Source organism: Cylas formicarius, unplaced genomic scaffold (genome assembly GCF_029955315.1).
Source record: "Cylas formicarius isolate icCylForm1 unplaced genomic scaffold, icCylForm1.1 PGA_scaffold_10__41_contigs__length_53128322, whole genome shotgun sequence".
NCBI lineage: Eukaryota > Metazoa > Arthropoda > Insecta > Coleoptera > Brentidae > Cylas > Cylas formicarius.
The window spans coordinates 37266459-37282153 of NW_026844214.1; the positions used below are offsets into that span (position 1 = coordinate 37266459).

The 15695-nt window shown below is 31.6% G+C and overlaps 1 protein-coding gene across 2 annotated transcripts; it reads right to left on the reverse strand.

Annotated features, from left to right (window-relative positions):
- Positions 1–98: 98 nt before the first annotated feature.
- Positions 99–10164, reverse strand: LOC132702128 (cilia- and flagella-associated protein 410-like). 2 transcript variants are annotated; one of them, XM_060670577.1, is made up of 9 exons: positions 9862–10163; positions 9728–9793; positions 5100–5267; positions 4784–5024; positions 2183–2269; positions 1687–1806; positions 1397–1504; positions 816–965; positions 105–752 (listed from the first exon to the last, which is right to left on the reverse strand). In XM_060670577.1, exons 1-9 carry the CDS (start codon positions 9942–9944, stop codon positions 642–644), a joined length of 1134 nt encoding a protein of 377 aa, XP_060526560.1. In that variant the 5' UTR covers positions 9945–10163; the 3' UTR covers positions 105–641. The 2 variants fall into 2 exon arrangements, with proteins under 2 accessions (XP_060526568.1, XP_060526560.1); XM_060670585.1 differs by lacking the exon at positions 1397–1504 and having other exon boundaries at positions 99–752; positions 9862–10164.
- Positions 10165–15695: the final 5531 nt, after the last annotated feature.

Here is a 15695-nt window from a genome sequence, read left to right on the forward strand (position 1 = left end):
TAAGAACTCCTTCTGTTCCTGCCAAAAGTGGTGGCGTTTATCAAACTTGATTGCATAAAAATCTGTACTTATCAGATTGTTGGGGATAGGAACATTGCAATTGGAGTGAATAAATAGAGCCTCTCTATGCGACTTAACATTTAATTAAAGCTAAGTAAAGATTGTATATGCATATACAGTTTGTTGGAATGTTTGTTCCTATAAATAAGTTGAACACCTCAAAATGATCCTTAGCAGTTAAAACAAACTTATCAAGCTTATCACACTATAAGTATCAACTGTAAATATTAGAATAGGAAACACAGAATAATAAAGAGTAAAAAGGTGTTTTTAATAAAAAATTGGAAACAATATTTTTGCCGGAATAATAATCAGAGGTGATACTACATAATAAAATATTAATAATTAAATAAACAAAATTTTATAAAGATATAACATTAATATTAATATATAAAGTGTACAAATGTTCAAGAACATCTTGATTTATGCAAAAACTCGTCTAAATAAGTTTATCAAGGTCCACATTTGGTTAATGTATGCTATCGGTGATATTACATGAAATAATATGATTTACTTAATGTTTCAGACCAATTGATTTAAAGCTCGCTGGTACGTTTGTGCAGGTCTGTTACTTTTGATGGTCATTCATCCAGTTCATCCATTCGACACCTGACTGCCATTTCAACAACTTCCAAACTGGGATAATCCAGTTCCTTCACTAAGCATAATACTGCTGAAAGGATATTGGAGTTCTGAAATCATATAAATAAATATATTTTGTTTCTGCAAAGTCCAAGCAATCGCGATCTTTATACCCTAGTAACTGGTCTTCTAGCAAATGGAGGTCGGTGCGCTGCTGCGGGGCAGGTATATCGTTTCTCCTGGCCTTGATGTGAAGAAACTTCACTGCCTTCATTTCGGTAGATCTGCTGAGATTGAATATATCGGTCGCCATTGGCGTATTCCTACACAAAAGTACACAAGTATTTAAGGTTTGAGAATTTGAGACCACAAATATTTTAATACTTGACCCAAAATTTATTATACCTGTATGATTTATTTTAAAAATAACCCTACTAGGAACAGGGTTAACATTATTTTGCAATAAAATATTAACGTAAAAAAAAACTCAGGAAACTAAAATCTTGGCATCAAATCTAATATACCAATAAAAACATGAAAAAACCATTTTTTTCTTAGTTGCCATAAACATTCAAATTTTAAAGAAATGGCAGAGAGGTGGAAAATTTTATAAAAATGAGTCTGCACAATTACATTGTTTCATCTTGCTCTATAACTGTAAACATTTATAAAATAGTTTTACAAAATGTTTATGAAACAATTTCTCTATTGATCTGCATGGATAAAATGCTAGTTTACACATTCATATACCCACCTTTATACAACTTGCAGATTGGCTTGTAACAATTTTTGCTTCTCTATAAGTACATGAACTATCACATGATTGGTTTTCTTCAAATGAATGGTTAGTTGATGAAGACTTCTGTTAATGAATATATGATGCATTAGCCCAACCATGATAACATTAATAATTGAATATTACAAAAAATATATAGTTTGGAAATAATAAGGCATAACCAACCACCTATAGATACAAAATAATAATATAAATATATAGGAACTTTGCTTTAAATTTAATTTTTTGACTTTTATAATGGAACTAACATCATAATACTGAGATTGTTGCCTTGGAGATTCCCTATCGTAACTGTTCCTTCTCCTGTCATACATTTGTTCGGGACTGTAAGTTCGTCTCACTTGATCATTTCGTCTTGATGGACTTTGCTAAAAAAATAGAAACTTCATTTTATGAGATGATTGAATTATTTGACTTAAGGTGCTTTATGTTTGGCACCCCATCATAGAACATTCCAAATTTATACTACTTTTTTTTTTATGAGTATTATACCTGGTATGTTAAACAAAATGTGAAGAATTGTATGATTTTATCTGTATAGGTCTAAATCATAGATAGTTACTTAAACAAAAACAGTTCCTTTCTGAAGAAACATTTTAAATATTATGAGCAAAATGTCTGACAGATTCCATGTATCCTTTAAAGTATGGGATATAAATTCCTCAAACAAATATAACACTCGCATTAAAAATTCAAAAATTAGCATCACAAACACGCTACCAATATAATAATGTAGGTACTTACTTGCTGAGGTGGTGAGCACCCCCTACTTTCTTCTGATGCGTCTTCTCTAGTGTATTGGTCTTCACTATCTTCAGGTTCATATTCTGTCTATGTGAGTAAAGAGTTATTTTTGTTGTTGTTAGCTCATGTGCAATGTAACTCAAATTATTCTCAGAATGCTCACAAAGTGCATTAGAAAAAACGATAAACGAGTCAACAGAGGAAAGGTGTAAGCAATAATTAAAACACTAGTAGGTAACCGACAATATCCTAGAGAGTTGGTTATTTAATTTTGTAAAATTTCCCAGAAACACTAGAACCAAATTGACAGACTGTTTGTGTTTTTCATGTTGTTAATGCACAAGTTAAGGTTTATGTTATATTGGTACGATCTTACTGTCACACACATTTTAATGTTTAAAGCGTACAGAGTGCACATGAATAAGTAAAATTAAAGGTATGATATTTCATTTCAAGGCTTTGAATACAAAGTTCTATGAATTTTTACGCAGAACCTAGTGGCGTATTTAAGAGAAATATTGATTCCTTAATTTTCGAGATATTATCGAAATTTACATTTTCTTAAATGAATCCTTTTGTAGAACAAAGGATTAATGCTTGTATTCACGGTCGACTAAAAGAATTTGTTTTCCGGTATTTAAGTCATTTAGTACGAAGCAAAATATTGTTGTAAGAGTTATATATTATTGCAATCCCACGAAAAAATACCATTCTTTCAGGTACTTAGAAGAAAATATTGGTTTTTTAAGTACGCCACTTTAATTCTACGTAAAAATTCATAAATGTTTTGTATTGTATTGTATATAGTTATCTCACTAGCGAAGATCTAAGAATGCTGACCCAGCAGAGTCCTATTTCTACATATAAAAACGTAGTTTAACGGTGTCGACGGAGAGTTCTGTCTAGATATGTTATTGTAACAGACAATTTTAAACGGTTGTAAATTCAAATAAAGTTTTTTAAAAAAGGCAGCGATCGTCCCGAGTAGTTAGTTATATTTAAAGATATTAAGTTACCGAAACCAATTTATGCTATTAGACAAAACACTAAAAAGGAGAACGGGACGCATATCTCAGTTTTTTGTATCTCCCAGCATTTAGGCTAACCTCAAAAAAACACAGTGCGTCCCATTTTTGATTGTCTTAACGACATATTTCCCTTATTAATAGAACTAGTGTGTTACGGATCTCGTGAACCAAAGCTACTTTTCCGTTAAGTGAAACGTTACGGATATCTTGGATTTTTAGATACAGGATGATTTTGGAAATTTTTAATTTTTACACAGTTTAGAGGTCCGTTTTATTTTATCGAAAGGGTGAAAACTGATGTGACTAGTTTTGTATGTAGGAACCAGTGCCGCACTCAGTTATGCTAATGGAACGTCCTATATGACTTTTAATAATTTCATTATGCTCATTATTAGCTTTTCAAAAATAAATAACCATATAAGAGGTATTTTAAATACAAAGCATATATCTTTTTTTTTAATTACATTTGACATTTCTGTTTGGGCTACTTTTGATTTAATAAAGAAGCAGCCTTGGGTTACGAATGCCGCAACGCACTAGCTTTATTCATAAGGGACAAATTATGAGATACGTCGTAAAACCACAAAAAGTGTAGGATTTATAAATTTTACAATTTAAATGTAATCCAGATTGTATAACTCTTTAAAATCTACCATACTGTATTCCATAGATTAGCCATATCCATACTACCACCGCATAATAACAAATAAGTTATACTTTTCATGTCCTATTATTCCAATAAGATCAAACTGTTCGATTCGACGGACACGTCGTAAATCCCAATCCCATTTTTATACCTGAGCGATACTCTATACAAATTACTACTCTAATTTTAAAATAACATACAGGGTGTTCCATTTAAAAATAAAGTAGAGTAGTTTAGTTTACACTTATTCTGAAATTGGCACTGAGTTCTACGCAAATTTGTCATCCAAAACAATTTGTCTTTACAATATGTTAAATATTTCTTGTCCGACTTTATTGACATTGAAATGAACTAATTTTGCTTTAATTAGAAGTAAATTGTAACGTTCAGTACGGTCTCGGTAGTCTTTTTAACGTAATATTGCCAAAGTAATCTATGCCACTGACTTTTTTGCAATTTTGGTTATTTACTTCGAATAAGTCACTAAACCAATATGGTAAAATATCGATTAAGTAAGGGTAAAAGTGTTTTAAAATTGCGAATCACAATACGAAGTTGTTAAGCTGTCATGTGGCATCAAAAAATTGGAACGGGATTGCGAAAATCGCAATCTTCTAACTGTAGCAAAAGTCAGAAACGTGGACCCCTGAACATTTGTAATATAACTACATATTATGTATGCTGATTCTTTAGTAGTAGAGTGGTAGTGGTATTTGAGTTTGGAATTAAGATGGCAGTTTTTTTTTTCTCGATTACGTTGCTTGAAAACTAAAGATTAAAACCATAATACACCAGTAAAGTAGAGAAACAAAACCAAAATGCATAAACGGGCATAATTTGAGCACAATCTAGTTAGCTTTTTATCTGCAGATCTATTTTTTATATTCAATAATAATTCAGTTTAAATTCGAAAATAAAAATGATAACCTCTGGCCTTGGTGGACTCCTTTGAACGGGGCTATACTCAGGCTCTGAATATTCTTGGTAGCGCGTGTACTGTTGAGGTGAAGAAGGTGGTGCATATTCCTCTTCGGATTCGTCTTGAACATCTTCAGGATGGGTTAGAGTCTTACCACGTTTTTGAGCATCTCTGAGTTCTTCCTGAGTAATGGCGACATTGTCGAGCTTTTGTAGTTGCGGTAGAGTTTTGATCACCGCCAATCGATATCTATAATAATTGTATACAAAAAGAAGTAATTGAGACTTGTTACACTTTTCTCTCCCCTAAATTCTAAACACTTACCCTTCAATATTTGAGCATGGATTCTCTCCCAGCCAGAGGTTTTTTAAGTTTGGCAAATTTTGGAGGTAGACAACTTCATTAATATCCCTTATATCGTTCTGTCTGATGTACAGTTCTTCCAGTCTCTTACAAAATTGAAAGTCGCTCAAGCTATTAATTTTATTTATGCTGAAATAAGTTTGCAAAAAATGTAAACTACGCCATTTTAAAACTTTTTAAAAGATAAAAATCTAAATAAAAACAAAAGCCTTTTAGAACAGTTTCTGTTTTCAAGTATAAAACCGCAGGTAGAGAGTTGTCCACAGAGTCTACATATAGTACAAATAATGTAACAAACGCAACTGTATTTTCTTGCTTTCTAATCACAAGCCCAAATCAATGATTGAATATGAATTCATGTACCTACCTAGGCAGTAAAGTTCGAGTTCTATAGACATGTTTACCTACATAAAAGTTTGAACAGCGCGTGGGTAAACTGGAATTCCTTCAAGAACTTACGAACAAAAAACAAAACAAATATTACAACAGCACAGTTTTTTCAACGCCAATGCGATATCATTTTATTGTTATAATATATGGAATAACGACGACTATTAGTTTCTTCTAGACAAAAATAGAAAAAATAAAGATTATAATGGAAGTATGCACCGCAAGGGAATGATTTGAAACTTTTTCTAATATATCATACAAGGTGTCCGGATATTAGACCGCCAAAGCTCGACTGCTACTTGAGAGATAGGTAGACATGTCATTTTATAAAAAGATATCAACGTGTAACTTTAAAGTGCTTGAGTTTCAAGATAAAGGATATCAAAATTTTAGTTTACTTTTCGATTTGTATAGTCACCTAGGGCACATCGAACTCGAATGTGGTGCATTGATTTGGATATAAAAAAAAACAATTCTCCAACATTTCTTACGTCAATAAAGGTACTTTGTTTACAAGTATTTAAAGGTAACCATTTTTGAGAAAACTTTGAAACGTCCAATGAAAAAAATCAAAAGAAGAAAACTAGGCATATAAAATATTTATTATCTTTTAGTGCTCATATTTATTTGTACTGGGATACCGGTAATTATTTTCTTTAAACTTGTACTATTATTCGATTTCAACCTTTTTTAAGTAAAAAATATTGTTGAATTGATTTTTATAATAATAATATCGATGGACCAAACTGAAAAAAAAATTGAGAAGTTAAATAAATATTGTCGGTTAGTTGTTCGCCAATTCAAAGGTATAATAACCACATGGCGCTCTACTGAAAATATGAAGTTTTATCATTATGCTCATCTTCGGGACTCCGTGTGTATTATAAAATGTGGGGTTTTGAAATTACATTACCAAGCACTGACAAGAATGAGAAAAAAAATGTATGCCAATCTATTAGTTTATAAAAACATCTCCGGTACACAATAAATAAACCATTCCCCTCTAACTTTTTCATGGTTTTTGGAATCGCGTATTACACAATAGTCTATTGTTTTAGGATTTCACACATAATCAACACAAAACAATTAAAGTTTCTTGCCAATTACAGAGTCAGTATAAATCGAGAAGAAAACCACTTCTGAGACTTACTGGCAAATAACTTCAGGTTTTTGCTCAAGTGACGACGGCTAAACACAATAATTATTATTTTTAGGCCGCTTTTTGCACACAGCCTTCTATCTGTTGCATTATGCTTAAAAGTATGATCGAAATTAATTGAGATTCTCAATCATTAGCACATTTTGTTGCTTTAACTATCTCATCATCGATTGTTCGAGTTTGAGAATAATTTTATTGATAAGCTTGGACAAAGACTAGTAAATATGGGGTGCACACATAAAAACAAAAAAAAAACAGATGACCCAAACACGTTGCCGCAACTGACCTTGGGATTCTGTTTATTAATAATCTTTTCCTTGTAGGGCGAGCCAGTGCGCCCACCTGTGACTCATTTTTCGTTATGTATATGGAAATGATCATAACGCTCATTCAAATGAGGATTTGTTGTTCCAACTAATTAACAGACTCAGGATTTTTTCGTTACACAATTTTTAATAGAAACCCCCAATTTTTTGCCGATATTCAAATTCTATGTGAAATTCTTATTAAACTGAGGTTAACGTTTCATTTCAACTTTTATTAAACAGTGGAGTCAGCATTGGTCTCGCGGATATTTTAAACCTATGTTAAATCAAAATATTAGGCCAAGGCAAAAGGAAATATGTATACTGCTGGTAAATAATACTATCAGCAACATAACATACTGTAAGTAACATAACATAATATTACTATTATTCACACCGTAACCACAAACTGGAAAAAATAATTTAAGAATATCCTTTATTTGTTCATATACATCTTTATTACAAAGTTGCACAAAAACTTTTACAATAACCCAAAATTAATACAAATTTTATACTTACACTTTGCTAAACATTTTTAAAATTAATTAAATAAAGATAATAATTAATAAAGATATAAGATAATTTTTTGTAAATTTGTAAATTTGTAAATTGTATGAATTTTTTATATTTTTTGGAAAACTGGATTAGAGTTCTTAGTTCTAGCAATGGCTTTATAAATATTTCACCATTATAGATATAAATAACTCTCGCAACGACAAGATTTAAGTGTTTCTGCATATATACTCACACTGATCGATCCTCAATATTCTGCTATCTCGTATGTCTGCCATTTAATGGCAAATTTCGGGTATAAAGAAACATAAGAAAAAACGCGCCTAACCTTATTTTTCTATGCATTTATAGGACATTCTGTAAAAATAATTGTAGGTTTTGCAACGCATACATACATAACCAATTTAATTTTAATATCTATCCTTAGCCGTTCTCAAAATATCAATTGGCAACTCACTATTGGGCCACCCTGTGTATGGATGGGTCTCACATTCATGCATCAGTTTAAGAGTCTAAGATTTGCTCTTTCTTCGTTCACTGCAGTTTTGAAAGATCTTATTTCGATGCTATTTTTGAATCACTTGCACCCCGATTTATTATCATTTTTAAAATTTTAAAGTTTTATCTTAATTTGCACGTCTTCTTTTACACATTATATTCTTTTTGTCTAGACAAAAAATGTAAGACTTTAACAAACATGTCTACGCAAGCCCCCAGTTAAATTAGTATTAGTATTAAATCGCCGATAAAGGTGCGGACTATGACATTGTCATCGAATTATAGAGGTTGCATTGTAATCTGTGCAACTTCAGAATTAATCTGAAACACTTATGGACGACTGCATGCGCCACAAAAAATAAAATTAATAAATGTTAAAGCGAAACGTTCAGCAATTATATTATTAACCCTAATTACGTTCTGCCGCAAATTGCAATCTCTCACGATGGACGGAGTTTCACTTCTTATCTACGACCAATGCTGGTTTCATGGCCAATGAATTTTGAGGCGAGAATAGCCGATTATCTGTTTTACACACCATCGCCGTCAACGGAAAAAGTGAAAAACGGAAAAGAAATTCATGTAATGTATATGTATATATCCGAATAATTAAGTGAAAAATAAAGTACAACTTCCAAATAAATTCTGTGCCTTTTCCCCGTACTCTTCTAGACAGATGCAGAAATTATTTTTTATGCAAAATGCAGGTCAAAAGAAAAATTTACTTATATTTATTTTAATCACTGAGATATTTGAATTAATAATTTAGCAAGATCCTATTTATTGATTCTGCATAAGTGATGACGAACTAAATTCAATAAATATACATTTAAAAATATAAAATTCCTATAATCAATAATGTCAACCATAACGTGCAGTATCATTTAAAGTTTGTTTTTCCTGGGCGGTCCATAATATTCGCAATGATATTTGGATAAGCATTTCGGTATCGTTAATATTTAATATAAACACCACCCCCCACCCTCGAAACCAGTTATAATAATTACATTAAGAGTAAAAAACTTAAACTTTGTAAGCGTAAACTTCATCCGTTTATTTACTATATACAGAGCCAGTAAAATTTATTATTATTTTTGAAAAACCAAATTCAATCGGATTTTAAGTGTTTAGGATGAATAATTCAAAAAATATACCCTAAAACCAAATGAAAAATTGATCTTCCAAAATCGCAGGAAAATTTTCAAATGCAACTGCCAATTTTACTGGTATCTAATGTGATTGAAATCTTTTTTTCACAAATGTATGGCGAGTTATACAGAGCTGGTTAAAAATAAATCTATATGTGGTCGCATCAACAGGAAAAATCTGAAATTTGAAGATGTTACAAAACTTTCTGGGCTTCAGAATTTAATAAATTTAACTTCGACTTTGAATAAACTGCCCTCTGTTGATGGAAGTTGCCTCTGGCCTTTACCATTAGAGTCAAAAACTTTCTACTCAATAAAGGATACTATAGTATTAGAGAATTTCTGAATGTAGTTGTCCTACATTGTTAAATGTTTCTTCAGACAATACTTTTGAGATGTCTTCTTATTTTAAAGCTTTACTTTAATTTTTTTTTTTAAATTAAAGGATATTGTACAAATATTCTCTACGTTGACATTAATAAACTACTATATTATTATTATTATTATTATTACTATTATACACATTTAGATACAAGTCCAAAGTTAATCAAACAATAAGAAAGAAAGAACACTTACCTTAGAGATAGAACTTCAACATTTGGGATTTTTCGTAATAAGGAGATATCAACTAGTTCACTTCCCCTACAAATACACACAATAACATCATCTCAATTGCAAAATGTTGACAAACTGAATTCAAGAGCACATACCAACAATTTAATCTCTTGACTTTTGAAAGATCTGAGAATTTGGTTCTGGCAATAACCATTTCTTCTGTAAGCCTTTTGGCCATATCGCAAAATGTAAAAATTCAGTTCGCCTTAACAATACCAGTCAACAAAAGATATTAAAAAAATAGAATAGATAAAATAAAAATAAACAACTATTCGTCATTTTTAGTTCAACAAGACACAGCGTCAAGGTTCCATAAAATGTTATTCAAAACACAACACAAACCAAAACAACGCGACTATACTAATTAGGAAAGAAACGTTGAAACGTAAAACATTTATAGAAATTATTTATTATTATAAGTCAGTGTTTCGCTGTGTTGCCGGTACTTCGTAAACATCATTGTGAGAAACTTATATGGCTATGATTAATTTTACATCCGGAGTTTACATCTTTATTAGATTCTCATTAACTAAATATTTTAATTATAAAACATATTATTGTTCAATAATTTAAAAATAGGTTTGTTATCTCGAGTTGAGTTAGTCAAAACGTATTAATCGACATGCTGGCAACAATCCTTCCATCATATGGGATCAAAGATAAACAGTGCATGGAAACATTTTCAATCTATGATCAAAGAGTAGATTTGTTTCTATGGTTAAAAAAGGTGCTTAGACAGGAGTTAGAATTAGGGCCTATCTATCAATGATAAGGTATAGGGTATAGGGTTAAACCGAGTTTGCTTGGTCTGAAGAAATTAAGTAGGTCAAATCTGCAGCACGAAATAATCAAACAACAGAACCAGTAACTCTCGAAAATTCGTGACGTTTCACAAATCGGTGCTTCGTTTCTATAAAGATGAACGCAGAGCCGCATTAAAGACAAACTGAACCAGCACCGATTTTTAAGATTGACATTTTTTGAAAAGCTCTTTCATTAAGGATAAAATGAGACAACACATGCACATACGAACATCCACTTAATACGAATTCATTGGCGCACGGCCCTGCATCAGGAGGTCTTACCTTTTAGATTAGGCAAAGTTTCCCACCTAAGCCAAGAGTTATCTTTCCGGTTGTTTGTCTATTATGTGCCTCAAATGTGAGCATAAATATGCAGTGAATGGCAAAAATGCTCTCACACTTCTATAATAATTGTTTGCTGTGCATTTTTTTAGTAAATAAAAATATACAGTGTGGGTCAAAATGTTTTCTTTTGGTTTTTCATTTTTCGTTTCGTTTTCGAATTCTGCGTCAGATTTCACACATTATTTATTCAAAATGAAAATCAACATTTAATTTTGAAATGAACAGATGAGTAGCTAGTACCAGTAAAGTTCATTCATCACAACTACATTTCTGTCAGCATCTAAAAGAAACTCCGGGAATCGAAATTTTTGTTTTTATTGTATAAGGAGAGAAAACGAGAACTCAAGAAAGAAGTATGTAATTTATTTAACGCAAAATATCCATTACAAGAGCCGCAGCGGGTAAAATTGAGAGTATATCAAAACATATCCAATAAAAATACAAAAATTCAATTATCTGGGTTTCATTTAGATGAGCCATATTCACTTTCTTCACTCACAGAAACGTTCATTTTAAAATTAAATTCTTGTTTTTGCTCATAAAACGTGAGAAATAGGTATAAAGTATGCTACATGAATTATGCTTGAAATTTAATTTAGTTAATTTAGTGCAAAAAATGTGCAAGAGAAAGTTATGCTGGAGGACGTGTGCAAGTATTTTTCTTAAAATTCAATACCTGATTTTTAATCTTATTTTATGCAATAAGTGTGTTAGTTTTTGAGTATATTTTTGTAAAACGACACGAATACATTCACTGGCGTAACCGTCAGAATAGATAAAAGTTAATATTCAAGCGGTGCAGTAAAATTCCGGAAATGTCCGAAGGGGCTGGATCTGTGGGACAAGAAAGTCACGTGGTAAAGTGAGGCTATGATGTATGTAAGTATGTAAGGTTCTCATTTTACAGACAGGAGTAGAAAAAATAAGTTTGAATGCAGCATTTTAACGACAATAGGATTTATTCAAACTATGTCTAGATTCCATTAAATTTTCAGACAAAAATAAGTCTCATCATCATTGTAGTCGATTGTAATTGCTAGTTAACTAGTATTTTCAATCGACCTCACAATACTACAAGAATTCAGCGATATTTCAGTAGACATGAGAATTTCACATTTCTCCCAGTAACCTGCACTTTTCTGCAAAACGAGATTTTAAACCTCGAACATGCGCATGCTGTGCTTCTCAAACTTTGTTTCATAGTTGCTTTATAAGTTCTTGCATTATCATTAGATTAGACCTCTAGCAGATCTATTGGAACATAGGATAGCGCGGGCATCAGTGGTGAAGACTATTTTTACATTACACACAGAAAGTTGAAATAAGTGGTTAAAAGGAACCTTTTGACCATTCCACTCAATGAATTTGTGCGAGGAACTGGGCATAAAGCTACCAACAACATATACATATTTTCTTAAATTCAGTGTTCTGTTCAAATGAATGTTCAACAATATCTTGTTAATAGTCTGTTATACATTTGAAAGGCCAACAACTAATTTCCCAATTTTTTTTGTAAAACAACTCGTCTGTGAAATAAAAAATATATTTAAAAAAAAACATTTTTATATACAAAGTGCAATTAAGTTATTCAAATAAATAAATAAACCAATCTTGAAATATTTATTTATTTCAACGGCTGAGCCAATTTACAAAGAAAAAGTAACAACATAAACATAATATAAATAGCAACATGACAAAACAACAACTTACATAATAAGCTTTCTAAATAACCATGTAAAACATACAAAAACAGTAATTAACAGTAAACAAACAATATCACACTAGTTACAACTACAATCAACCACCTGTTTTAATTTTGTCTTAAATAGTCGAAGACCGCCAACAAAGGGATCGAGAGAGCAACTGTTAAATAACCTCAAGGTTCGAATTAAAGGAGAAAAATAACCATAGCTGGCGCAATGAAATGGAATACAAAACATTCGGGAGCTCTAAATAAAATAATAAATGGACTGGAGGAGAGCCGGACAGTTATATACACCGTTCAAAATTTTATAAAACGTCAAGATATCGGAGTAGGTTCTTCTAATTTCCAGGCTATCTATCCCAAAAGGTTCACATACCAGAACATAATTAATGTCAAAGTTATTGTAGATATTTATACCCGCTCTATATGCTAGGGACCTCAGAAATGTCCTCTGAACAGTATCCAATCTATCAATGTGACATCTGTGTGTGGATACCACACTACAGTGTAGATCTAACTAACAGTCAGATGAGAGCAGTGTACTATTACGGGTAATAAAACCCAGACCTCTCATGCCCTTGTTAACAATACCCTCCAACTGATCCAAAAAGGTCAGTTTACTGTCAAAGATGACTCCAAGGTCCCTAACTTTGGTGACACACTCTATCGTAGTCTTGTTAATAATATATCTATTTTGAAGGGTGTTAGTTAAGCGAGAAAAACACTTTCCAACATTTACATCAAGAGCATTTTCTCTGCACCACGAAATGACATTATTAAGGTCACTCTGAAGAAGCTGAGCGTCCATAAATGATTCAATTGTTTTGTAAAATTTAAAATCATCTGCAAAGGCAAGATGTCCAGAATAAAGAACCACAGATCCCTTATAAACAAATTAAAGAAAACTGGATCTATGTGTGAACCCTGAGGCACACCCGAGTGCACCACAATTTCGCTGGAAATATACGCCCTGTCAAAAAGCTGTGATAAAATTCAACCAGAGTACCAGCCAGTCCCATGGCCCGAAACTTACGAACAAGATGCTCATGACTAACTCTCTCAAACGCCGTCGGAAAGTCCGTGTAGACACTGTCCACTTGTTTAGACTTCTCAAAAGCACCCAATAGATCCAGCTGATAAGTCAGCAGGTTAGTCACAGTAGACCTACCCCTAGAAAACCCGTGCTGGTTGTCACACACAATTTTTTTACAGTACCAAGAAAAATGCTGACAGAATACTTTATCAAAAAAATTTGGGAATGACAGATTGTATGCATATACCTCAATAGTCACTAATATTGCTTATGTCACTATTTTTATGAATTGGCGTTAAATAACTTAATTTCCAGTAATCAGGAAAAACGCCGGATGAATAGGAAGCATTAAAAATATGGTGGATAGTGCAGGCGCTGGATGGAATTGAGTTTGCAAATTGTGAGGTCCGCATTTTGGCAATTGATTTGAGTTCAGAAAAGCTTGTAGATTAATAATCCGGATGTTGCCAGACATTTTATTGGTCCAATTAATTTTTGATTCCCCTCCCACCCCGTAGCGCATTACCATAGCGAGCGCGTGCTATGGGTCTAGTTTAATAGTTAATTTAGTAATATTTTTTTATTTTTTTTTACTAAACACATATAATAATAAGTTGCCAAATGATTATAAAACAGCAATTATTTATAAAATAGTCATAAATTGTTTATAAAAAATTTATTTAATCATAAAAATCAAATATAAAGACACATACTTAAAAAAATCATAAATAATCAGGGATTTACGTTTTTACAATCATTCTTTTTTAAAATGAAACAATAATTTGTTGTCAAACGAAATTAAAACATAAAAAGAAAACATTAATTACTAATAAAAAATTATGTATTGAAAAAAATCCAATATATATATTGATACATACACACTTGAAATAATAATACAAATAATAATTGATGATTTATATTTTTATAGTTACTATTCATATATTATGACGCTATTTTAATAATTATTTTAATGATGACTATTGGATTTTTTTATTAATTAAAAGTAATAGTTGATTGTCCAATGAAACTAAAACGGAAATTAATTATTTAAAATTATAAATTGTCACCAAGAAATTTATTTTATCAGCAAAAATAGTTATAAAGATACGTACTTGAAAGTAGTGCGAATAATCAATGATGCATATTTTGACAGTCATTACTTACACACTCGCACAATGAAATACAAGTTAAATTATGTTTTTTGCAATGACAAGCCATGGTGCGGCCATGCGATGCACATTTACAGGGCTAAATCAAAGACTCTGGTAACGATGGCTTGGTAATTTGTCGTGGATACAGGTTTCCATTTCTTTCTTCATATCCAAATAAATTGTAATCAATAGTTGTAATTTGAGTTTGATCGGAATTTATCCATAGATAAGTTTGCACGATAGCTCTTAATAAATGTAAATGCAAAGCATCAGAAGTGCAAATGACTTTCATTAAATTTAAATCGAAGCCGATTTTTTGTGAAATCAATTTAGATCGGAGTTCATTAGCAGTCGATTGGTTTTTTGAACAAAGAGAAGTACAAACAGTTTCTAATTTTTCCAACTGTCCAGTACTTAGATCTAAATTTCCCAGTGGTTCTAGAGCCTCTTGTACGAAATCTAGAGATGCAGTACTCAAACAATTTTTTTTGTGCCTATTCTACTCGTTGTATCGCAGCGACTTATAGAATGCAACGCTGGTAAAATTCGACAAATATTTTCACCAAGAGATTCAGCGGCTAAATGACATCCAGAATAATATTTCTTTTTATAGGAACCGTGAAACCATACGCCAAGACAACCGAGACGTTCTAGTTTATTCCAAAAATAAATTCCTAAGATGAAAATATCTGTATCAGGGCTCAGGATTATGATATGGGCACTCTGCATTTTTACTGCATGAAAGATATGGCAAAACATTCTTGAATCCGCTTCCAAGTGATTTGAATTCAATTCAAGTACCTCAGAAAATGAAGAACCTTGTAGTTTGAAACATTTTGTTGGATTATTAAATCCTCCACAAATGTACATTTCACAGTCTTGCGTATTTAGA

Coding starts and splice junctions, on each gene's coding strand:
- LOC132702128 (XM_060670577.1), bottom strand. CDS start 9,944: ATGGCCAAAAGGCTTACAGAAGAAATGGTTATTGCCAGAACCAAATTC. Junction 5,025..5,099: donor CCATGCTCAAATATTGAAGG/GTAAGTGTTTAG, acceptor CAATTATTATAG/ATATCGATTGGCGGTGATCA. Junction 753..815: donor CTAGAAGACCAGTTACTAGG/GTATAAAGATCG, acceptor ATATGATTTCAG/AACTCCAATATCCTTTCAGC.